The 23,891-nt window shown below is 54.1% G+C and overlaps 8 protein-coding genes across 8 annotated transcripts; 2 read left to right on the top strand and 6 right to left on the bottom strand.

The window, feature by feature from the left end:
- Positions 1-760: 760 nt before the first annotated feature.
- A1O3_07734 (uncharacterized protein) lies at positions 761-3,862 on the bottom strand (the record flags this gene model as incomplete). Its single annotated transcript, XM_007737840.1, has 1 exon — positions 761-3,862. One exon carries the CDS (start codon positions 3,860-3,862, stop codon positions 761-763), a length of 3,102 nt encoding a protein of 1,033 aa, XP_007736030.1.
- Positions 3,863-5,202: 1,340 nt separating this feature from the next.
- A1O3_07733 (peroxidase) lies at positions 5,203-6,180 on the bottom strand (the record flags this gene model as incomplete). The annotated part of the gene is made up of 4 exons (XM_007737839.1): positions 5,203-5,741; positions 5,872-5,895; positions 5,965-6,065; positions 6,155-6,180. The coding sequence occupies 4 exons, from the start codon at positions 6,178-6,180 to the stop codon at positions 5,203-5,205; spliced, it is 690 nt and encodes a 229-aa protein (XP_007736029.1).
- A 1,266-nt stretch (positions 6,181-7,446) lies between these two features.
- On the top strand, positions 7,447-7,977 carry A1O3_07732 (uncharacterized protein; the record flags this gene model as incomplete). The annotated part of the gene is made up of 2 exons (XM_007737838.1): positions 7,447-7,647; positions 7,744-7,977. The coding sequence occupies 2 exons, from the start codon at positions 7,447-7,449 to the stop codon at positions 7,975-7,977; spliced, it is 435 nt and encodes a 144-aa protein (XP_007736028.1).
- A 2,359-nt stretch (positions 7,978-10,336) lies between these two features.
- Positions 10,337-11,311, bottom strand: A1O3_07731 (iron-dependent peroxidase; the record flags this gene model as incomplete). Its single annotated transcript, XM_007737837.1, has 1 exon — positions 10,337-11,311. One exon carries the CDS (start codon positions 11,309-11,311, stop codon positions 10,337-10,339), a length of 975 nt encoding a protein of 324 aa, XP_007736027.1.
- Positions 11,312-13,388: 2,077 nt separating this feature from the next.
- A1O3_07730 (elongation factor G, mitochondrial) lies at positions 13,389-15,905 on the bottom strand (the record flags this gene model as incomplete). The annotated part of the gene is made up of 3 exons (XM_007737836.1): positions 13,389-15,470; positions 15,523-15,634; positions 15,688-15,905. The coding sequence occupies 3 exons, from the start codon at positions 15,903-15,905 to the stop codon at positions 13,389-13,391; spliced, it is 2,412 nt and encodes an 803-aa protein (XP_007736026.1).
- Positions 15,906-16,379: 474 nt separating this feature from the next.
- A1O3_07729 (potassium uptake protein) lies at positions 16,380-18,859 on the bottom strand (the record flags this gene model as incomplete). Its single annotated transcript, XM_007737835.1, has 2 exons — positions 16,380-18,587; positions 18,713-18,859. 2 exons carry the CDS (start codon positions 18,857-18,859, stop codon positions 16,380-16,382), a joined length of 2,355 nt encoding a protein of 784 aa, XP_007736025.1.
- Positions 18,860-20,078: 1,219 nt separating this feature from the next.
- On the bottom strand, positions 20,079-22,211 carry A1O3_07728 (uncharacterized protein; the record flags this gene model as incomplete). Its single annotated transcript, XM_007737834.1, has 1 exon — positions 20,079-22,211. One exon carries the CDS (start codon positions 22,209-22,211, stop codon positions 20,079-20,081), a length of 2,133 nt encoding a protein of 710 aa, XP_007736024.1.
- Positions 22,212-22,620: 409 nt separating this feature from the next.
- A1O3_07727 (GTP-binding protein ypt5) lies at positions 22,621-23,433 on the top strand (the record flags this gene model as incomplete). The annotated part of the gene is made up of 4 exons (XM_007737833.1): positions 22,621-22,693; positions 22,746-22,765; positions 22,816-23,034; positions 23,086-23,433. The coding sequence occupies 4 exons, from the start codon at positions 22,621-22,623 to the stop codon at positions 23,431-23,433; spliced, it is 660 nt and encodes a 219-aa protein (XP_007736023.1).
- Positions 23,434-23,891: the final 458 nt, after the last annotated feature.

Here is a 23,891-nt window from a genome sequence, read left to right as displayed (position 1 = left end):
TGCCAGGCCACCCGTCAAATCACAGGACTTGCAAACACGGTGCTGTAATCCAACAATTCCACTCCGATGCCGCGGCCGGGCACCGGACAGTTCGGAGTCTGGATTCAGGACGTAACTCTATACGGATACTCTGTATACTACCACTCGAACATGGTCACGCTCTGCCCCAGAACATGGAGCCAGCGGGACCCCAGGCACTTGGGAGACCTGGCAGGGGGCTTAGGGGCTACTTAGGCTTAGGCTGCGTGGGCTTAGGGGCTGACAGGGCCTACCGTAGGCTTAAGGGCGCCCATGACGCATGACAGCCGAGTGAGATCTCTTCTCTTTTGCCGACAGATGGCAGTGTCATTTGCGTCAGATGATCTGTTGTGCTGTGCTACTGCTCTGTGCAACTCCAATGGCAAGTGGCCATAGTAATACTCCGTCTGTAGCGTGACTCCAGTCTCCCACGTCTCCTGTGCCACTGCCGAGGCATCTGCTTCCTCTTTGTTTTCCCCGTCCATGTGAAGCCGGACGCCAATGCACGTGCATTTCCCTATTTCCTATTTTCTCTCGCACCTCAGGCCTGTCCAGGACTGTATCAGTCCCAGTGTATTTACACCAACTCCCATCCTTCTTGTGGCCACATATCTACATGTATTGTGCCCGGCCCCGTCATCACTGATTCGTCCTCGTCATCGTCCTCGTCTTGCACGCCACTTAGTATCGCCCCTGGAGAGCAACCAATGGTTGGGCCCTCGCCGCAGAGCAAAGAGCATCCTCATTCACCACCAGTACCGCCGGTGTTGGCCCGCTCTCTCAACCGTCGTCCCTCCATCAGCCCTCGCAGCCCTCGTTTCTGTAGGCCAATGACCGAACTGATGTCTCCCGTCCAGATGTCGCGTGTCTCGCGTGGCCCCTTGCCGTCCCGATCCGTCTTGTCTTCCTGTGCCGACGTCTCAGTGTCCGTCTGCGATTGCGAGACATCGGTCGACGTCGAGGCCGAAGTAGCCGTCGAGTTCGAGTCTATCGAACTGGCCTTCCCGTGACCCCCTCTTTTCGGTTCTTCGTAGCTCGTGGACAGCTTCAGCCCGGCCATCTTCCCCGAAAACGTCTGGTCAGCGATGGTGGTAGCTTCGCTCTCGCGCCGGCCTGGGGGTGACATGATGCCGCCTGCAGCACCTACCAGACCTCGCCCGCCTCCGGCCGCCATCGCCGCGGCGTTGAACACTGCTGCTGAATTGCGTCCGTCCAAGACCTGATGCAGCCGCTCGACCGTGGCTTCCAGGAGTCCATCGACTTGATAGGGCCGTCCCATCTGCAGCAGTGAACATAGAGTGTGGGGGGTGCACAAGGCTGACCCTACGGGCGGCAAGGAAGATGTATACAGATAGTGCAGTAACAGGTGGATCGTAGCCGCCATGTGAGGCAGATACAATGATCGCGGGCGGTTCGAAGCCACCGTCGGCATGATGTTCGGCGGATCGACCAACGTTCGGTTCGTTGATCGACTGAGCGAGCGTTGTGGATCCAGGATTCCATCGGCCCCAGCCGTCGATCCGGACGGGCCCAAACCGCTCGTCACACTGGGGGTAATGGTGAGGGAGGAATTGCGACTGGCTTGAGACCGAATGTTAGGCCTTAACGTCGCCTCATCCGACAGACTGGCGGTCTCATGTGTGGTTGCAGACTCGACCAGAAGCTGGTTGAAAAAGGGCCCCCAACGCCGCGAAAGGATGAAGGAGTTACAGGGGATCTTTTCTCCTCCCAAGGCCACAATCTCCATGTCCGCAAGCTCGGTCAGGCTCAGTGCTGCTTGGCCAAGTTGTTCTGCCGTGCTATTGTATGGACGTCCACCAGCTCCTTGGCTAGGTAGTGTCGCCTGTAGGGATGCAGGGACGGCGGGCGCAGAGACCGAGACATAGCCGGACGTAGGGGAGTCTCTTCGCGGATTGTCATACAGGCCAAACGCTTCCAACTCAACCATACACACATGGCTGAAGTTGATCCGGCGATGGTTGTAGTCGTCCACCAAGCTTCGTTTCCGATGTCCCAAGATCACAAAGGTATTTCGACGGTTCCATAAAAGCCCGCGGTTCCAGCTCCCCTGCGAAAAGATCGAACCATTCGTGTCGATCCGCGCCCACGTCAATGTCTTCAGGTCCAGTGCCCATAGGGCATACTCGTGTTTGGAAGAAGTCAGATAGGTCCCGCTGACCACGAAATGACTGTCAATGATGCCACCGTTGGGGAAGCGCAGACCAGGAGGAGATACCGGTCCAGTCATGGGTTTCTCTACGACCGAGCCATCAGGAAGTCGAATCTGTAGCTCCAGTTTGACATCGAGGAAATTGTAATTGGAGTAGATCAACGTGGAAGTGCCTGCGTATGAGCTGGCTCTTGAATCCTTGAGAGGAACTCCTCGTCCAATGTTTTCGGCCGACAAGCCGGTCAACGGAGCCACCATGCTTTTATATGCTCCACATTTCCGATCCCACGGGGTCGTATCTGTCCATCTCAAGCTGCGAAGGTTAAAGACGCTAATCTGTTCAATGTAATTGTTGCCGCTGTCTTGGCCCCCAGCCACGATCATTTCCGCGCCGCCCGTTCCATCCAGGTGAACACCCAGCGTACCCGAGTGAGGATCGGCAGACGGAGGATTGTGGTGAATGGCGGAGAGGGGGGCGCTGGCAGAGGTGAATACCGCAGATGAAGGGAGGATCGTTGCACAATGAGCATATCGACCCTGGGGATTGTCAGAGGTCGAGATCAGCGTCCACGTGCGGGTGGGGACATCAAAGACATGGACGTCCGACATCACCACCACCTCCGGTTGGGGTTCGGCGGTAGCAGCATGTCTGCTGTGTGTTGAGGGTGACATGCCCCCATAGCACACCAATTTGGAGTCACCGAGAGCGCAGACGCTGTGGAAGTATCGAGGCGGAGGAATATCGCCCAGGGCATCAATTTTGACCCAGTGGCGACGAATCAGATCCAATTCGTAGAGGCTCGAGGTGAGTTTTGGTTTGCTCCGCGAGTGTATTCGACCTCCAAAAACATACAGCTTGTCGCCAAGTATCGTTGTGGTTGCTCCCACCAAGGCAGGGGGCTCCTCTCCGGTCGTCCTATGCACATTACATACGAGACCTGACAGGTTCGTCGGGGCGGTGCCTTGCTGAGGGACTCTTGCTCCTGTAGCAAGGGCAGGCCTTGGTGCAGCACTTGCTGCCTCGTTGCTCGCCTCGGAAGCCACGAGGCTTACCTGACTGTTGTTCATCACTGGTGCCTGTTCATCAATCGTCAGGCTTGGGCTTTCATGAATGCTTGATACCGTCGCAGTTGAGATGCTGTTGACTTCATTCGAACTCCTAGAGCGTCGTGCCTCGCTGTTGGCAGTAGGTGTTGTGGGCGTGGATGATGTTGTTGATGACGATGATGATGCACGCAGCGTGTTTATGTCGACGTCTGACGTGGCAGGCCGGAGCTCGCGCGCAAACGGTTGTGCAAAGTCGGGGATTATTATTGGGACATAACGGGGCAAACGTGTGCTAACAATAGTTGTCGACTTGACGGTGGAATCCTCTGTATAGTCATGAACAGGCAATTCGGTGACTTGGTACTTTGAGATGTCAATGGGGATATGCCGGGGTCTGCCAGTTGCAGGCTGCCCACTGCTAAACGCAGGCGACGACGGGTTCGGCCAAAGAGTGAAGACACTGGATGAAGACTTCGAGTCACTGTCCGTGGCCGACGGGGGAGTTGGTGGCCAGTTCTGTTCCTCGGGTGACGGTGGATCAAGATGTGAAGTCCAGAACCGTGAACCGTGTATCCCAGGAGGAGGTCCCTGCTTGCCCGCCGCACCCTTACGTCGAAACCTGTCCATCATGGTCAGCGGAACCACATTCTCAGCTGGGGTGGATATTCATATTCTTCGCAGAAGGGCCATGGCCATGGGAGGTTGATGGGAGAAAGAAAGCAGATATGGGTATGAGGAAGAATGACTGGGAAAAGTACGACGTGAACAGTGCTCGAGAGATGACATGGTAAGTAACTGAGATGTCGCTCTCCCCGGATCCTGTCATGTGGGAAAGGGACGAACACGAGCTCGCTCAGCCAACAGACGACGGCAAGCAGCCGAATTGGCAATCAATCAGAGGAGTAGCGCACACGATGCAGGACGAGAAAGAAGGCCACTTACCGGCAGACAAAGAACTTGTCTCGGGATCGCGCTTCTGCGGTGAAGGGTGGTGGTGATGGTCCGTGTCACTACTAGTAGTAGTACTCTGTATGGGGCGGGGGTCAGAATAAAGGGGGCGTCTGGAGGGAAAGGTGTCGACAGCACGCCGGTCGAAAAGAACGCGAGGCTTGCAAAGGCCATCCGAGGGCGAGACGGAGAGACGAATGAAGAAGACGAGTCCCTTGAGGTTTGTACCACCCAGGCCCTGGAGTAGGAGAATTGGACCTGCAGTGGGATTTGTGTAGCGGGTGCGTCCTCCACGCTCTAGACAGGGTCATTGCAGTGATCCACGCCAAGCCGGCATGTGGCAGAATCCGAAGTTCTGCTCGAACGTACTTGTACATTTGTACGTAAGGTACCTAACGCAGTGGGTGCAGTGCTAGTACCTAACTGGTACTCCGGAGCACTAATAGCACTCCTACAGGTGCCTAATATGTGTACTATAGCTCCTAGTGGCAGACCACCGGAGACACTAGTACGTTCTGGTGAGTGTACAGATCACTAAGGTAGTCTTACCGGCAGTGGTGGTTGCGCTGCTGCTCTCACCCTCACCACTACCGCTTCCTGCCGACAGGGTGATTAGGGCCCGGGGACCAGGTTCTACAACACTGCCGCCTGACTTGTCCATCTCCGTCTGCCGCCGATCAGATCGGAGTGGGCAGGACGCAGGAGGCAGCCGGGCATTGGTGGCTGCGAGGATATGCCCTGCGATATCTGCAACGTCGGGAGCGAATGCGCATGCAGCAAGCACCCCTCCTAGCCGCATACGCACCCGCCGCTCAAATCTACTTTGTCGCCGCCACCAACACAGCATCGTCGGATCGGGATTGGATTGCACTGACTTGATTTCCACAACAGGGCTTTCATTGCGTCTAAATCAAACTCATTACCGCCACTGCGGAACACCCCGAGTCGTCTCCCAAGGGTCGCTCGCTTAATGACCGCAAATCGGTAGCATGTCCTGATTCCAAATCACGGGTCCATCTCTAAGCCGCAGTGGTCTTCTCCTTGGGCAGCGGTGTCACGCGCAAGTATGGCTTGATGATCTTCAGCTCCGGCCAGATCTCCTTCGCTTGCTCGGTCTTGACACTGGGGTGAACAATGACGTCGTCACCAGGCACCCAGTTGATCGGGGTGGTGACTTTGTGCTTGTCACCAGTCTGCAGCGAGTCGACAATCCGGAGGACTTCCGCAGTATTGCGGCCGGTCGAGGCTGGGTAGGAGAGGATGGTGCGGATAGTCTTCTTGGGGTCGATGATGAAGACCGATCGGATGGTGAAGGCGATGCCCTTCGAATCAACGTTGGTGGCATCTTGGTGGTCAATCATGTCATACTTGAGGGCGATCTGTCGGCTCTTGTCTCCGATGATCGGGAAGCTCAGGTTGCTGCCACTGATCTCGTTGATGTCCTTGATCCATTCGCCGTGGCTGTCGATGGTGTTGGCCGAGAGGCCGATCAGTTTGACGCCTCGCTTGGTGAACTCTGGCTCCAACTTGGCGAAGGCGCCCAGCTCAGTGGTGCACACTAACACACTCGTCAGTATGGAGAACGCTTTCAAACGCCCACTTGGTTGCTGCACGCCACCTGCGCCCTTGGGTTCCCTTGGGTTCGTGATTGTGACGGCGGACGGCGAGCAAGGCAGCTTCCTACATACCAGGTGTGAAATCTTCAGGATGGCCTATGGGAATCCATTGTCAGCCCGTGTCATGTCCTCACTCTCAGTGTCACTGCTCAGATCTGCTCTTACTGAAAAGGACGACCCAGTTGTCACCAATGAACTCGTGGAAGTCGATAGGACCCTTGGTGGTCTCGGCCTTGAAGTTGGGGGCAATAGAGCCGAGGCGAAGGCTGGAGAAAAGTATGGGTTAGCAAAGGACCATTCCTCAGAGAGAGTGCCCACGGCGCAGGCAGGATAGCATAGCAATCAAATCACATACGGTTCAAAACGGCCTTCGGCAGACATCTTGGAGGGGTTGTGTTATACTGTTGGTAAAACTGTAAGACTGAGAGAGAGGCGGAAGCTAGTGTCAGGCAGGTTGCGAGAGACGGTCGTCAAAAGATCGAAATCGGTCAGAAGGAGGGGGAGCCGACGGTCGATATATATGTGTTGTGTAATTTAATAAGAATTAAACGCCAAAGGTAGGTGAGTGGTGAGTGGTGAGGCCCAAAGCAGCAACGAACAAATCTTTCTTTCTGCTTCGCCCGCCTTACGATGCAGTGCGGGAAAATCCCTGCGGTGGGCACATCTCTGGTTGCGCGGATATGATGTGGGCGGGCGCCAGGATGGCATCAGCGCGAGGCGGCGAGTGAGCGGTAGTGGGCAGTGGGGGAAGGAAGCTGGGTCTACCGTATATCTTTCACCCAATCAGTGGGGGGTTAGAGCACGCCATCGAGGACCTTTGACTTGCCTACCGTATGAAGAGCTCAGTACCTTAGAAACAGAACAGCAGCAGCGCCTCTGCTCTTTTCTGCCTAGGTAGGTACCTAAAGAGTTGGACCATACCTGCTTACAGAATTAATACGTACCGAGTACCGTAGTCAGGACTTCACCAGCCCGAGTGGCTAGAGTCCAGACCCTTGATGTTGGTCAGCCTCGGAGGGCCTTCATGTCACGTGATGTGGACCGCGCCAGCTTGATCTGTCCACCCACCTACTGAAGTCGCGTCACGTGAGAAGACCCTCTACTCGTGTCAAGACCGCGTCAAGCGCCGCGGGCGTGGCGTGTTAGACGTTGGATGACCACCTGCACTCACGATCAGTAATAATGATTACACTGACGAAGATACGAAATCTCACCAGCCAGCCAGCCAGCCAGCCAGATCCAGTGGAAGAATGGAACTGGACTGGCGACGTCCATGTATTCATGAAGACTTGACCTTACTAAGGTATTTGCAGTTGAAGCTGTAAGATCCTAATACTTCGCACCTACTACGTACAGGCTAAACGTTCAAGGCTTAAGATAAGTTTGTCAGCATGCCATCATCCGCCTCAGGACGGCTGAGTTAGTACCTTATGTATAAGTATCTTCTATCTTAGGTATAATGCCCGTACCTATATGTAAGTTGTTGAGAAGGGAAATGAATGAATAATTGAGTGAATGAATGGTCTGCCTTCCTTGCTACAGTATCTCCGAGATATATAGTACCTACTAGGTATCTATATGTATGTACAGAGTATGTCCCTTTTGGCCAATGATTGAGACGTATCGCGCTCACAACCCGCGATGATGATGCCGCACTCAACAGCCACAACCACAACCACAGCAGACGACACGGTCACTTCACAGCCGGCGGTGCAACTGGACCCAGAGGTCGTCGCCTTGGCCGGACGAGCCTTCGACGCGGCGAGAAGGGGCCAGATGGACATGTTCGAACAGGATTTACCGCGCGGTCTACCAGGCAACTTGACAAACGACAAGGGCGACACTCTTGTAAGCCATCCATCAATCAATCTGATTAATCAATCAAAAAAGCCCAAACTTTCGATTGAGAGACACTTCTGATCTGACGAGCCGGCACACTGTTAGCTTATGCTTGCCTCATACTATGGCCATGCCCCGTTGGTGTCGCTGTTGGTCAAATACGGCGCCGACCCCAACCGGCTCAACGATAAGGGACAGTCGCCTCTGGCTGGCGCGGTGTTCAAGGGCGAGGTCGAAGTCATCAAGATGCTGTTGGAGGCCGGGGCCGATCCTACTATTGGCGAGCCGAGTGCACTGGAGGCGACAAAGGTATGGCAGAAACTCATTGTTCCTTGCTGATCCGAGGAAATCGTAGCTCAACCATGAACAGATCTTCAAACAAGAGGAAACTTATGGGAACATGTTCCGAGAACAGATTGAAAAACTCAAGGTTGGTCCATCGAGGCGATAGATGGACACGGGATCTGGGATTGTCTTGCCCTCCATCTTCTGGTGTTTCAAGTTTGACTGGTACAAAATCGTGGCTCATGAACATCGCTCGACTGAAAAGCGTACTTTGGGGAGGGAAAATGCTGTTCCCCAACGCAGAGAAAAGCCACCAACTCCTTCGCTGAAAAAGACTGCCAAAACTCAAAATCCACCAATTGATCCATCATTGATATGCGTGTGTCGGCTCGTGGTTTTTCCTTTGTTGCCGCAGAATCTTTTGCGAGGGGACTTGCAACGATGAAATTTTCGGGTGGCATGCCGTACACCATTCGTACTTCCGATTTTGAAGCATGTGAAGCTGGTGGCACCATTCAGCCACCGGCGTGGAGGGTTCGAGGGAGACGGTCGACGACGTCCGAGAGGAGGCGGCAGAGGAGCTGGAAGAGGAAGGAGTCGACTTTGGTCCCGACCGTCCATCTGGTCCTTGGATCGCCTTTTCGTAGTTGGCGTAGAACCGCTGTGAGCTGGACATGTCTTCGCACCGTCTGTTTCTGGGGAGATTGGGTGAGGTGGAGACTGGAGGACAGCTTGCTAGGAGAGGAAGAATGGGGGTGGACTCTTTCAGATTCAGACCGAGTGCTGTTATAGTCAAACCGAAGAAGGTCGGAGAAGGTCTCGCGTCTTGTTGAGCCGATGACGTGTTTGTGTCTTGGAGACGCGTGTTGATTCGGTTCTACAAAATACTCTGTACTCTTGTATCTCTGTAGCAGGGCGACGGATTTTCACCACCGGGCCGGGGATCTCGTCCGCCAGTAACGATGACGGTGGGTGTGCAGGAGGAGAATAATGACAGCAACTTGCAGAGGACAAGACGAGTGAATATCCGTCTGCTGAGGATTGAGAAACAGTCGGAGGTCGAGTGTGCAGTGTGGATGTAGATGGATGGGCAACAGACGTCAAAAAGCAAGATCGAGAAATGATCAGCAATCGGCAATCGAGGTGCAACGCCCACGGTGGATGGCGTGAGGGATACATACAGAGTACATATACCAAGTCCACCATACGGTACTTAGTACCTACCGTAGCAAAGGTCTTCGTTGGAGGGGGTTTTTTGGCCCATGGTGGACGTTGACTGGACTTGGACTGTGGACGTGGACTGTAGACATTGGCACTGGCAGTGGACACAGCAGCAACGCCATCATAATGCCAGGGTGAAACATAGTCAGTGCAGAAAAATCTCCAAAGAGAAAGGGCAAATGGAGGCGAAGGTGAGAAGAAGATCCTAGATCCAACGGTCGGTCTCAGATTCCGAATGTGGAATGGGCAGAGAGTCCACCCTTTCTCTAGTATCTACCCACACCATCCAACATCTAGTACCGTAGCACGAATATTCGGGAACCGCTATTAGGTCAAGCCGCCACAGTTCACGTCCAGTGTCAGTGTCAGTGCCAGTGCCATACCAGAACGAGTCGTGTCAGTGAGTGGCACACTCGAACGAGGGAATAGAAGCTGAAAGGGACACGACTGCAGGCGAGAAAAAGCAAATTTTCCCACGAATGGGAGAATTTACTGGTGGGATGTATCCGTAGTATCCGTAGCCGGTAAACTGACCCGGGCTTAGGGGCTGCTGCGCCTTGTCTGCACCTTACCTTTACAGTACCTAAAGTGCCTAACGGTAGAGGTAGTATGTTAGGTACCTATAGGCATCCAGGTGGCACCTATTCAGTTAGCACTTTAGGGACCGACAGTGGGTGTGTTGGTGGGTAAGGGGCAGAACTCTCCCCTGGATGTTGCAGCAGGCCCGCCTATTTTTGGCTACTCTCCTCCCTACTCCCTACTCCTAGTCCTGGACTCAGCAACTGGGCTCTTTCCCAGCTTCAGCCTCCTCGCCAATACCACCACTACCTCAGGTAGGTAAGTTCAAGTTCTCACATGGTTACATTAAATATCACAGTAGGTAAGGTAGTATGGCGGCACCTAGGAGGTATGCAAGTATGACCACCATGCCAAGTGTGTGCTACTGTAAGTGCTGAGTGAGAGCTGGTGCCAGCGACATGGACACGACACCCCAAACCACAACCAACGCTCAATGTATACGGAATACAGTACTGAGGTTTCGTCTTCACTGAAGCTCGGCATCACCATTTGACCGCCACGGGCTGCCTTCTCCTCCAATGTGAGAACGACTACCACTACCACTACCGATGGCGCGTCTCGGCAGCCAGAGTCCATGGTCCAGCATTACAAGTCCCATGTACGGATACTATACTCAATCCGAGTCCAGACCGGCCAGGACGCTGGCGGCGGGAGCAAAGAAGGTGGTACCGGTGACAGGAGTAGAAAAGTCGAGAATGCGATCATGCAGGCCCGCGGGGACGCCGACGAACATGCGGTTGAGCATCTTCTCCACCACCCACAGCCGGCGCGAGTAGCCGATGAAATAGGTGCCAAATTGGCCGGCGGCCGGGTTGCCAAAGGACATGTTGTCGCGCAGGATCGAGTGCTCGGTGCCGTCGTCGTCTTGGACCGTGGCGAGCGTCTTGTGCGCGGCCTGGGCGCCGGCCGGCGCGTCGTCCAGCTCGATGTTGTCCAGCTTGGTGCGGCCGATGACGGCTTCCTGCCGCTCGGTGGACAGGGCGCGCCAGGCCGGCAGGTCGTGCAGGTACTTCTGCACGACGACGTAGCTGCCGCCGGCGGCGACGGCGGCCGCGGCCGGGTCGTCTTGTTGCGTGACGAGGATGGAGTGGTCGACGGCGGTCGTGCCGACGGGGTTCGCGGTGCCGTCGACAAAGCCCAGAAGATCGCGCACGTCGAAGTAGCGGAAGCCGATGGTGTCGTCGACCACGGCCACGGCGTCGCCCAACAGGTCCATCAGCTGCCGCTCGAACTCGAAGCACAGGTCGCGCCGGTCCGCGCGGATGTGGAAGAGCAGGTCGCCCGGCGTCGCGATCGCCGTGTGCACCGCTCCCCGGATCGGCGTGAAGGGGCGGAGTTCCGCCGGCCGCGCCAGCCCGCCCGTCACCGACTCCCAGGCCTCGCTGCCGATGCCGACCGTGCAGGCAAACGACGCCGCCAGATCGCGGATCGCCACGTTCTTGCTGAGGTCGGCCAGTCGCGCCAGCGTCGTCCGCACCGTCTTGACCGCGCCCGCCCGCGAGTGGTTGATGCTCACCACGAGAAACGTCGCCGATTGGGTCAGCGGCGCGTCCACCCGCTGTGGCTCGATGGGAACCCGGCTCGCCATGCCTCTGTCTCTATTGGATCTTGTCCCTTTGTCTCTATTGGACTTTGTCTCCAGCAGCGCCCGTTCAGCGCTGTGGACCGTCGCACCGCACCGAGTTGGAGTTTGAAGTGGCCGATGTTGATGTTGATGTTGGTCTTGACCCTGCGGCCGCCGACCTTGACCTAGAGTTTGAAGCGGTCGATGTTGGCCTTGACCTGCGAATGCGCGCAGCGACAGCGATGATCCTCGGTGAAGGCAGAACCCACGGGCGATGGCGATGGGTCGCGGTAAGGCCTTTTTGAATCTAGGATTCAACCAACTCCAACTCTGATTGCAATATGGGAATGGAAATGGAAATGGAGATGCCTCGTAGAGGAGATTGATGTATGTTGACCGGAGCGGCTTCATCCCACGTCTCCTGCCACCCGATCCGAAGATGAGCACGAGCGGCTAGGTCATATAATACCAGTATGCGTACCTGGCTTAGGTAGTTCATATAATACCAGTATGCGTAGCTGTACGCGTACTCGGTACAGATGCCGCCAGAGGGATAATGATCTGCCTGCTCTTGATTATTTTCCCATTCCCATTCCCTTTTCCCCTGCTACCATTCAAGGTTGCTACAGGGCCAGGCCCAGCCGAAGAGGGGGAGGGGGATGAAGGTTCTGCTCCCATTGGGCTTGGGCTTTGTGGGGGTTTAGGTCTCGCGCGAGAGTGTGTAGGTAGGTACTACTAGGTAGCCTTGTCTCGCGCGAGCAACGTCCGTACCCTACGTATTAGAGGCGCTCTCGCTCACCCTCTGGCCACCTCAGTCTTGACTACCTGCCTGTTCTTTTCTTCATGAAAAGGGATAGGAAAGGGAAAGGTAGACGGTGCCGCATCATCATTTACCCTGCATCCCGTCTGTATCTGCTGTGGCGTCTGTACGGAGACTACAGTGGTGCAGATGTACATATGTAATCTGAATAAGCAGTCTGCATCAACCGATCCGTGTCCATCCTCCATACTCCATACTCCGTATCTGTATCCGTACATCCTCTGTACGTAACCAGTCAGGTTCGTAGAGATATTTCCCCTTCCTGGACATACCCAGACATACTAGGTACTGTACGTACCACCTACCTACCTAAGGTACCTTACCTTACCTCTAGTGATGACATGCTTGATGAAAGAAAGGTCTATGTCTAGGTATGCCTAAGCCTAAGCCACAGCCAAAGCCAAAGCCACAGCCAAAGCCACCCACTCGGTGGTCTGACTGCTGACTGACTGACTATGTATGTACCTCACCTTATGCGTGGGCAACTTCAACATGGGAGAGGGAGGGCATGTCGCACATGCTGGTAACCGACCTGGTCTGGAGTGCTGGCAGCCTCAGAATCAGCCTGCAGGTCTTGCGAGAGGCTGCTGAAGCGGTCACGAAGACTCCCTTGATGCATACCTACACAGCTACCTGGAATACATATGTACGGTAAGGTACGTTGGTACATGGAAATATATGTAGTATCTATCGGACCTATATAAGTATGTAGTATCGGACCTATGAGCCACATCACTCACACGCGGACAACACACAAGGTTTAGCTCAAGATTCTTGTTCTTCTTCCCATCGTCATTTCCGCGGTGATGGTGATACTTGTACTCTAAGGTAGATGCACTCGTGTGCCACTCTTTCATTGTTTTGAGCACCTCAGAACTCCAAAGGCAGGAATGGCTCATTCACTCACTGCACTCCTTTCCCATGCCAATCCCCCCCAAAACGCCCTCGCAAACTTTTGCTGTTGAACAGGAGAGGAGTGGTAGTAAGACATTTGGTATGTGAAGGTGAAGAAAAGCTGCTCCTTCCTCATAAAATAGATACCCATCGCCGTCGTCGACCATCATCATCGACCTGAGCCTCCTTGCCGTAATGCTTGCCTCCTCATGAGCAGTGAGGACTCTGGCTGGAGTCAACCGACAATGTTCAGGGTATCCGTACTGTATTGTAGCCTCGGTGGCCCAATAGAGTCGTGGGATTGGATCGGAAGCCTTTTCGTGCTAGATGAGGATGCCGCGAAAAGCGACCAAGACTCTCCCTCCTCTGTGGTGGTCTGTCTGGCATTTACTTCTTATTTCTGTCGGTTTGAGACTTGACGTAGGCCGACACCAGCTCCTTTTGAAGTTGTGCGGGCGCTCGTTCATAGTGACTAAACTCCATGCTGAACTCGCCTTTGCCTTGAGTGGCGGCCCGCAGATTGCCGCTGAACCCAAACATACCCTGCAGACTGGCATCCGCCCAGACCGTAAAATCATCCACACCGACTTCGGTATCGTTGATCACGGCATTGCGTTTCTGGAGAAGCCCCACCACGTTGCCTTGGAACTCGGTCGGAGCCGTGACCACGGTTTTCATGAGTGGTTCCAGGACAATAGGGTCTGCCTGCATGAAGGCCTGCCGGAACGCTTGTTGCGTGGCATTCTTGAAGGACATTTCACTCGAATCTGTCATGTGGGTCGCACCATCGTTGACCACCATCGACGCACCCAGGACTTTATGACCGATCAAGGGACCCTTCTCGCAAGAAAGATGGAATCCCTTTTCGCAAGCAAACAAGAACTTTTCGGAAATGGCGCCGCCCACAACCTGTTCTTCGAAGTGGTTGCCTTCCAGATTACCCTTGGGCTCCATCCAACCGGCGACACGGGCGTAATCACCAGCACCACCAGTTTGTTTCTTGAGAAGATGATTGAAGTCGACTTTCTTCGTAATGGTTTCACGATACGCAACTTGGGGTGGACCGGTTTCGCAGTCGACCTTGTACTCTCGCCGCATCCGCTCCACGTAGACTTCCAGATGCAGCTCACCCATGCCGGAAATGATGGTCTGCTCGCTCTCGGTGTCAAAATGCACTCTGAATGTGGGATCTTCGCGCTGAAACCGTGCAATGGCCTTTGAGAAGTTGGGCAAGTCTTTGTTGTTTTTAGGCTTGATGCTGAGAGAGATGACCGGTTCGGGGACGAACATGCTGCTCATGCTGTAGCCCAATTGACCGTCGGTAAAGGTGTCTCCAGAGGCGCAGTCGATTCCAAACACGGCGCAGATTTCACCCGCACCGATTTCAGACACTTCTTCCATTTCATTGGAATGCATCCGCACGATCCGAGGGATCTTGACCTTCTTGTCTGTCCGCGCATTGAAAACGTTCAGTCCTTTCTTCAATTTACCTTGGTATACTCGAATGTAAGTAAGCTGACCGAAATTCGATTCTTCCAGCTTGAAAGCCAGTCCCACAAACGGGAGCGAATTGTACGGTACCAGCTTGACGGGGGCTTCTGCTTGTCGACGATCCAGAGCAGTATTGGACACTTCCGACGGATTGGGCAGGTAATCGCATACTCCGTCCAGCATGGGTTGGACGAATTTGTTGGCCAGGGCAGATCCCATGAAGACAGGCGTAAACTTGAGGGCAATCGTCGCACGCCGAATGGCCGCTTTCAGCTGTTCAACCGTGGGTTCCTGCTCGTCCAAAAAGAGATTGGCCATTTCTTCGTCCACATCGGCCAGGGTTTCGATGAGCATTGCCCTTCGCTCTTGTACGAGTTGCTGGACTTCGCTTGGGATCTCATCTTTGGTGACAAGAATCTCCCCGTTTTCACCTTCGGCATAATATGTTTTCATCGTGACCAGGTCCACCAATCCGCGGAACTCGTCCTCAGCCCCCACAGGAACCTGCACGGCCGCGGCAGCAAGTTTGAGTTTTTTGTTGATCTGGTCGACCGCCTTGAAAGGGTTGGCACCCATTCGGTCCATCTTGTTAATGAAGCTGATCCTGGGCACATTGTATCTTCTCATCTGCCGATCGACCGTCATGGTCTGACTCTGGACACCGGAAACAGCGCACAAGATCATGACAGCACCATCAAGGACCCGGAGAGCTCGCTCTACCTCGATGGTGAAGTCGATGTGCCCAGGGGTGTCGATCAAGTTGATGTGGTATGTCTCCTCTTTCCCCTCCTCCTTCTTCACCCAGTCGCAGAAGGTTGCGGCGGATTGAATGGTAATGCCCTTTTCTCTTTCCAGGTCCATCGAATCCATCTTAGCACCAACCGCGTCTTTGCCACGGACTTCGTGAATGGCCTTTATGCGCCCTGTGTAGTATAGGACTCGTTCGGTCACAGTTGTTTTCCCGGAGTCGATGTGCGCCTAGAGGAGTGAGCCGAGACCGAGGGCTTTTACGGGAGGATTTGAAACATACCGCGATACCAATGTTCCTGACTTTTGAAAGGCGATACGCCTCCTCTGGAGTGAGATTGTCGATGATGGTCTTGACAGAGAGGGAGTCAGGATCGTCTTGAGCCTCTTCAAGCCTACCTCGTGTCAGTGCAATTCAAATCTCGAGACAGAACGGGAAAAGCCTCACATAGCCGCAGCTGCTCCTGCAGCACCTCGGCGCTGCTGCCACCGTCGGTCGAGCGGCCATTGCGTGGCTTGACTCTTGACGCCGGCGAGAGACGTCTGCAGAGCGGCAGTCGAGGCGCAGCGTCGACAGACCCATTGCTGGGCAAGGACTGACTTGGGCACTCGTAGCAGCGGTCCGAGGAGTCTCGAGGGACCTCGCAGAGCATTCGGAGCACTCATCTCGACTCGCCGAAGACTGGTGGTGGTGGTGATGCCGCAGGAAAGAAGTTCAAGGCCTGATACGCGGCCGCCGAGTCTGCATTGCATTGCATTTGACACTGACAGCGATCGGCAACTTTTTTTCGGAGCTGCCCAGTGCCAAGCTACTACTGCTGTAGTAGTAATACTGCCACTGCGGTGGACCTTACTCCCTACCTACCTTGCTCAACATCCTCCTCTATAAGAACCGCGTCTCACCCTTTACTGTACACTTCGTGACCCCCCGTCACACCGTCACGTCTAATTGCCACGTCAATAGGAAGCCAGAAATGAGAGCTTTGGGGGATCATCTTCTTGATGATTTCTGTTGGCTCATCATGTTGAATGGCGGGCAGCAGCTCTACTCTAAACTGGTACAAAGTGTACAGACGCTTCTCTCTGTGTAGGACTTTGGGGGTTTCCTTTGCCCACCGTGGGAGAAAGTCCTTGCCTGTTTCATACTTCCTTCACGAAGCCGACCTCCACAAGCCGGTCTATGGCAACATTCAACGCCTGTACCTTGGTCCTCGTGTTTTCCCTGATCCATAGGAAAAGCTCCAATAGCGCTCTCCGGACCACGTTTGTTCCTGGTCTGATGCGCATTTGCTCCTTGCCAATGATATAGACTACCTGGCTTGAGTACGCAAGTTGCAGGTCTGCTAGTTTCTCGGAAATTTTGGATTGCTCCAACGATGGCCGCCCCGATTCGACCGGCTTTGCCTGAACCACAGTGTCCTTTGTGTCGTCCAAACTCTTCTCATTCCCTGGATCAACCCTGCTGCCCTCCCGGATGATATAATCGCGCACCTGTTCGTAGAGCAGGAGTCCTAGATTTTCAGTAATGACTTCGTCGTTGTACCCATGCCGAATTATAACGCGATAGCAATCTGGCATCGGAAACTTGCTGTTGCCATCCCTGCCAATATAGCATTGGCTCACTGCGTATCGCTCTTCAGGGGCGACGGTCGGAACCTCCAAAGGCCGGAGGTGAAAGAAGATAATGACGTCTGACGCGGCGTGGAATTTCTGAAGAAAGTGGATGAACACTGTGGGAGTGGTGGACGGAGCACCCGCCTTGTCGAAGAAAATGCCAATACCATCGATGCGAGTAATCTCCTGTCCTCCAAACGCGGGGAGAAGCCGCAGTCTACGGCTGTGGACACCGCCGTTCTTTGTGGCAGAGAGCATGTGTGAAGGAGGGAAGCGGTCGGTGGCTTCAGCACGCCACTGTTGCTCCTTTCCGAACCGCCAGAGAACAAAAATGCAGGAGAGCACCACTGCGAGGGCAAGCGTGAACCACGCCCCTTGCGGAACCTTGGTCAGTGCAGATGAGAGGAACAAACCATCAAAAAGGGCAAAAATTAGCCACACGCATCCAATGACGATTGCCGGCACCTTCCAAACTATTAATGCCACGATGGCGACCATGCAAGTTGACAAGAATGTCACAAGAATGACACAGACGCCGTAGGCATGTCCCAGGTTTGTGGTGTTGTTGTATACCGCAGTCACAATGACCGTGCCGACCATCAGGAGCCAGTTTGCCACTGGTATGTAGATCTGACCGTGGAATATCTTTGAGGTGTGCACAGCCTTGATCTGCGGAAAGTATGACAGCTTCATGATCTGAGACAAGAGTTGGAAGACTGCGGTGATCATCGCTTGACTGGCGACAATGGCAGCGAGAACGGCGACCACGAGCGACGGCCAAAAACACCCAGGCGGTACACAGTTGTAAAATGGATTCGTCCAAGCGGTGCGATCATGAGATATATAGGCGACTTGACCGATATATCCCAACAACAAGCAAGGATAAGCAAAGAAAAACCATGATATCTGCACCGCCTGTCTGGTAAAGGCACCAAGATCGGCGAAGAGCGCCTCACACCCGGTGAAGGCGAGCAGGATTCCTCCCAGACTCTTCCAGCCCTCTGTTCTGTTTCGCACAAGATAGGCTCCGGCAAAGTAAGGAGAGAATGCTTTGAGTACAGCTGTATCATGCTTGACAAGGTTGAAGATTCCAAAGGAAGCATTGAATAGCAGCCAAATAATGACTATCGGGGCGAAACTGCTCGCAAGCTTGGTGATTCCGAGTGGCTGTAGCAGGAAGAGTAAGATAAGGATGGCGCATGAGACGCCAATGATGGTGGGCTTTGTGATGCCTGGAGATGCGACCTCGATGCCTTGAATGGCACCGAGGACCGATTGTGCAGGAGTCAAGACACCATCAGACATGACCAGTGCAACGCCAAATACGCCGACAATCTTCAACAGCCACTGCATGAGGCGGGAGCGCTCCATAAGGTTCCGCGCCCTTTGCGCTGGTTTGCCTAGCTCCCCGGTGAGGTGGCGTTCCATCCTTATCATCTGCTCTTCACGAGGGTCCCGACGGACAATATTGGCGTACCTCGACAGAAGAGTGAAGAGAGCAAATGTGCCACCTTCACCTTCGTCGTCGGCGCGGAGGATGATAAGGCAGTATTTGATGCTGACAATGAGTGTAAGACTCCATATGATCAAGGATAGCGCGCCGAGAAGGTCGTCGTAGCTGGGATCTGCCGTGAAAGTCGAAGAATATACATATAAGGGGCTGGTGCCAATATCACCATAGATGACACCGACGGATTGGTATGCAAGCCATAGAAGCTTCGTTCCATGGAAGACCTGCACAGGTCAGCGATCGAGTGCCTCCCTTGGACAGCAGAGCATGCCTGTTTTCTCCTGATATCACGGTCCTCAACATTGGTTGTCTCGGCTTCAACTTCCCACGGTTTGGAGTGTCTTCCTACACTGCTGGCGCGAATGCTACCGACTCCTGCAGGTTCTCTACTTCGTAGCGGGTAGACACCACCACTCTGCGAGTGCACAGAGACATTGCCGCTTCGTGATTGCACAGGCTCAAGGGCATCCTCAAATTGAATATGAGATTCAGCCATTCAAAGAGTTGTCAAGACAAAGACAAAGAAGACAGTATAAAGCTCAAAGAATCAAGGTGGTTCTGTGCACCTCGGGACACGCTCTGATGAATAGAAGTAGTGTCAGGGAGAATGAAAGGAGAGGAAGAGAAGAAGGGGTTCCCTGGGAAGGGCATCATATACATGGCTATGCTCCTCGCAGCGAGCAGGCACGTGCTCCGGCATGCTGCGTTGTATGGATTTGAGCTGTTACAACTGCCGTCCTTGGAGCATGCAACGAGCAACACAGCCACGCTCAACTGCTTGTCCCTTGATGACCTCGAGCTGTCCCACCCATCCCGTGGGAAGAAACACGTTCAGATTCCTACCCGTTGGCCTACGAGCGATGAGGTAAAGTGTTTTAGGTAAAATTGTGACCCATTGCAATGGAGTCACTGAGATAGGGTGATAGATACGGTAGGGACTCGAAAGCTGAGAGGTACCGATACCCTGGCGGGTGCCATTGAAGCAGGGGCAAGTTGCTAGATGTTAGCGCAGCCCGTCGATGTTCAAGGCTTGATGCAGACAGTCGGCATGGTGCTAAGGAGTGCAGGAGGATCATCTGCAAAGAGGTTGGCAAAGAGTCGCGAGAAAGAATAAATGCCTCATACCGACTGGTGGGAGGAGGCACCTAGGAGGGAAGAACTTGATACTAGTACGAGCTGTGATGTTCAAGGAAAGACTCTTAGCGCCAGCCCAATCCACCTGCGGGCCAATAATGCAGCGCGGACAAAAGCTTAGCCCCCATCTTATTGAGGTAAACCAAGCAAACCCCAGATTGTGGCATCAGTTTCCTGGCGCAGCTTCCTCCCCCCACCACACAGCCCATGTCGTCCTTTATCTCACCGCCTACACAGGCCGTGGGCAAGCGTTGGCATGTGCAGATGTGGAACTCAAGCGGGATTTTTGCAATTGGTAACCCTGCAGAGGTGCGTTACGTTTTCGTGGTGGTGGGACTCATCGCACTGGGGCACTGCTACGTCTGCTCTCCCCGGCACATGCCGCCCCAGGCCAGGTGAGGTCACATCCTGACTCTCCATCTTAGCTCTATGTGTCCATGCTCTTAGCACGTACGACTGAGTTCATGTCAAACGGGGTTTCTATCGCCCTGTAAGGACGTGTATATTATCATTGCCTAGACTGGGTACACAAACTCTCCGGGTGGCCCCGGTGCAATTGCTGACAATTAGCCCTTTCGGATTTATTCTATTCTCTTCTTACCCTCTTCCATATAACCCATGTTGGCCGTGCTGATATTTCGAGCCCTTCTCTCCTTGCTACTGGTCGTCGCGGCAATCACGGGCCCGATAATCTTGTCCTTGTGTACCCGAGACAAGGCTTGACTGACTTCTTCAAGAGCGTACGTTGGAGTGTTGAGTTTTGGCCAATTGACATAGAGCAAGCCGTAGGTGTAGAGGAATTGAAAGGACCAGCCAGCGACGACCAAACACAGGATAACAAGGAGCCGCAACGGCCAGACGGTCGACTCTGGGGCTCGTCGGGTCAAGATCGAGATCAGGATGATAAAGAGAGAGGCGGCAAAAACATACGGGACGGCCTGGATGATAAGCGGCCGCCGGTCGACAAAGATCATGGATGATCCAACACCGTATGTCGATGGGAGGTAAGTCCCTAGAAAAAGGTCGAAACCATCTTGTCGAGGTCCGTCGAGGAAGTTGTTGCGGATGTACCGAGTGCAAGAATTGCTCAGATCTTGCAGCATTCCCACTCTCGTCCGAGTACCAGTTCGTGTGAAATCCGTCTTCAGAGCGCCGGTACCCGAATAAGCTTTGGACACGACATCTGCATTGTCGGCCCATACGTTTCTGAACAGAAACTCGAAGGCGCGATCATCGCTTACGCGCTCGCCTGGCTGCAAGATACCAATGTCCTGTAATTGCTGGGTCAGCGCCCACCTGCCAAGCATGCTCTGAACGACGTTGGTCCGGTCGAGACAATCCATGCAGTTGGTGCGGACGACTGCCGTCTGTTGTAAGCGGACCTCCAGAGCGCCAGACGGATCGCCAGGCATTTCCACTCCTTTGAAATATTGTCCCTTCTTCAAGCCATCAATCAACTCGTCCAATAGCAGTTCGGCCCGGTGCCACTTTAGGCCTTTGGTCTCGTTGTGGAAGTCAAAGTAGATATAATGCAGTTTATCCATCATTGAGCGTGGATATTCCGCGCTGATGTCACGAAACTTTTCGTCGGTACGCTGGTCGGCTTCCACCGACTCGTCCGGAGAATTGACCAATATCCTGATGATTTGTTCATAGGCCTTCTTCACACGTTCTTCTCGGCCCCGCGCATTGACCAAGTTTACGAGGTAATTCTCGCCATAGATTCTGATTTGCTCGTCGAAATGCTTCCGCGAAGCATCCACTGCAGTATCAACTCCGCGGATCTGAAGCTTTGGTACATAGCGCAAGTCGTTGATCTCAGACCAGAAGACAGGGACGCTCCCTCGTGTCTGGACAAATGACAGAACCTGGGTATCCGAAGGTTGACCGGCAATTTTCCCATTTTGTATCCCTGCACCGCCGGCGTAGCCTGCAGGCGGTCCGGAAACGTCATTCAAAACGACCACTTGTTCCGTTTCGTTGAAGTTGGAGACATGGCCCTGGTCGTCAATACCCCTGGAGAAATATCGGGTCCCTCCACGATGCCGCGATCGCCTGGTAATAAGTGCGAAATTGAAGTTGGTCGACTTGATCCTGGCTGGTCTGACTTCGAACATGCCAAACATGACAGGAAGAATATACGGGTCGGCCCCTGGCTGTTGTTGTCCTTTTAACCCGGCCGAAGGCCCACCCCCCATCCTGAAGTCAATCAGATCGGTCTGAACGAACCGGTTCCAGAAGAAGCGGTCATCAGCTCTCTTCCACAACGGTTGCGACAGGTCTGACTCGGACTGGCGCTGGAAGCTTGATGTCACGTCCAGCGAATAGGAAAAGTACATGGGGCCGGTGGACAGCAGCGTCTTGAGGTAGGAAAGATACGTGTCCTCGTCGGGATCGTGGACAGGTCGTTCTCGCAGAGGGAGGAACTCGGTTGCTACGACCTTGTAAACCATATGGCCCCGGATACGCCCCATAGGCTGCGCCTTGGTGATAACAATGACATATTTGTCCAGCTTCAGCTTGATGATGCCCAGAATTCCCGCAATGCTAGACACCCTCTTTGCTCCCAGAAGAGAGCCATCGTTGAGTCTGATGTCGCCCGAAGGTCTTTCTACCACGAGCGTAGGCGCAGAAGGGGTGGACGGCGAGGTGAAGGCATAATGGCTGGTGGATGCGTGCACGTTGATGTCACGAAACGGCAAGAGATGTGCCATGGTTGAGCGTTTGGGAAATTGGCGGGAACTCAAGGTCGTGAGGAGGAGGGCTTTGTTCCCGCTATCGCTATCGACTCATCCCCATCGCGTGAATTGAGGAAGGCATGGAACAAAGAGACTGTGTGTGCCTGGCTGATTGTCGCACAGACGTCGATTGTCGATTATCTGTGTTGACTTGAAGTGGGAGGCTGGCGTTTCCCTGCGTCGTCATCCTTGGCTCCCGATTTCCACGCCATCCACCGGCAGCGGCAGCGCAGAGCCACCGGGCAGGCAATAACATCGCCCTGATATCAGCACATCCTCCATTCTCCTGTACCCATTACTTCGCACCCCCGCGTCACAGTCGTAGATTTGTTTGATCCTCCACACCAGAAATACAGTATCGCCTTAGCCCCGAATCCCCGACGGCATGGCCTCAAGAGCTCCCGCAGGCCGACCCGGCGCAGGCGGCAGGTTTGCCCAATTCAAGCTCGTACTTCTCGGTATGTTGGGGACAGTTGTGTATGAGATGGCTGCCGGCTAACCGGTCTCTAGGCGAATCTGCCGTGGGCAAGGTATTGGTTTCAGCGCGTCCGGCCGATCCCATGTTGCTAATACCGTCCAGAGCTCATTAGTTCTTCGCTTCGTCAAAGATCAATTCGACGACTACCGCGAGTCCACCATCGGCGCCGCCTTTTTGACCCAGACGATATCTCTCGACGAGAATACGACGATTAAGTTTGAGATATGGGACACTGCTGGCCAAGAGAGGTACAAGTCGCTGGCGCCGATGTACTACCGGAATGCCAATTGCGCTGTTGTCGTTTACGATATCACCCAGGCCGTAAGTCTCCTGCGATCCAGACCCGAATACCAACGCTGATTATATCCTCAGTCATCACTGGACAAGGCAAAATCATGGGTGAAGGAGTTGCAGAGACAGGCAAATGAAAACATCGTTATTGCGCTGGCCGGAAACAAGTTGGACATTGTCAACGAACATCCCGATAAACGTGCCATCCAGACCGCCGACGCCGAAGCATACGCCAAAGAAGCCGGCCTTCTCTTCTTCGAGACCTCGGCCAAAACGGCAACCAACGTTAGCGAACTCTTTGCTGCCATTGCCAAAAAGCTCCCCCTCGACCAGGCCGGACCTCGAAACCTGAGATCAAACCCTCGACCAGGAGTAGATCTACGACCGGAGTCGACCGGCACCCAAGGAGCCGGAGGCTGCCAATGTTGAACAAAGCGTGCTAAACTACTTCGCACGCGCCTGTGTGACTTTTCCCGATTTTCAGCTAGCAGGCGCAAGGGAGGGGGGCCTGGGTGGCCCGGCAGGACGCTGGATAAGGGATTGTTTTTGCCGATGCAGTCGGAACCATGGCCGTCTCTGGATCTTGAGCTCCTGTTCCGAGCAGACCTTGGACACCAGGCCATGGCGGACATGGAGAAGAAGGTGCAGAAATGTGTCCTTGCTGTCTCATGCTGCGAGGTGATGTGTTTCCGCCATTGTGACATACTATTCTGACGGCGTTTCGAGATCGATGCGCCGCCCACCGGCTACTTTTATCAACAGATCCTAATGCCTAGACAATGTTTTACTGCACATTCTTGCTAACCTGGCATTCCGGTACATTCCGAATGTTGCTACATTCAGCCCTGTAGCATGTCATGTTCATGCTTTAAGAGGGGTGAACTTAC

This window comes from Capronia epimyces (genome assembly GCF_000585565.1).
Source record: "Capronia epimyces CBS 606.96 chromosome Unknown aczIQ-supercont1.6, whole genome shotgun sequence".
Lineage (NCBI taxonomy): Eukaryota > Fungi > Ascomycota > Eurotiomycetes > Chaetothyriales > Herpotrichiellaceae > Capronia > Capronia epimyces.
Note: the sequence above shows the minus strand (reverse complement) of the source record. Positions and strands in the feature narration are given on the sequence as shown.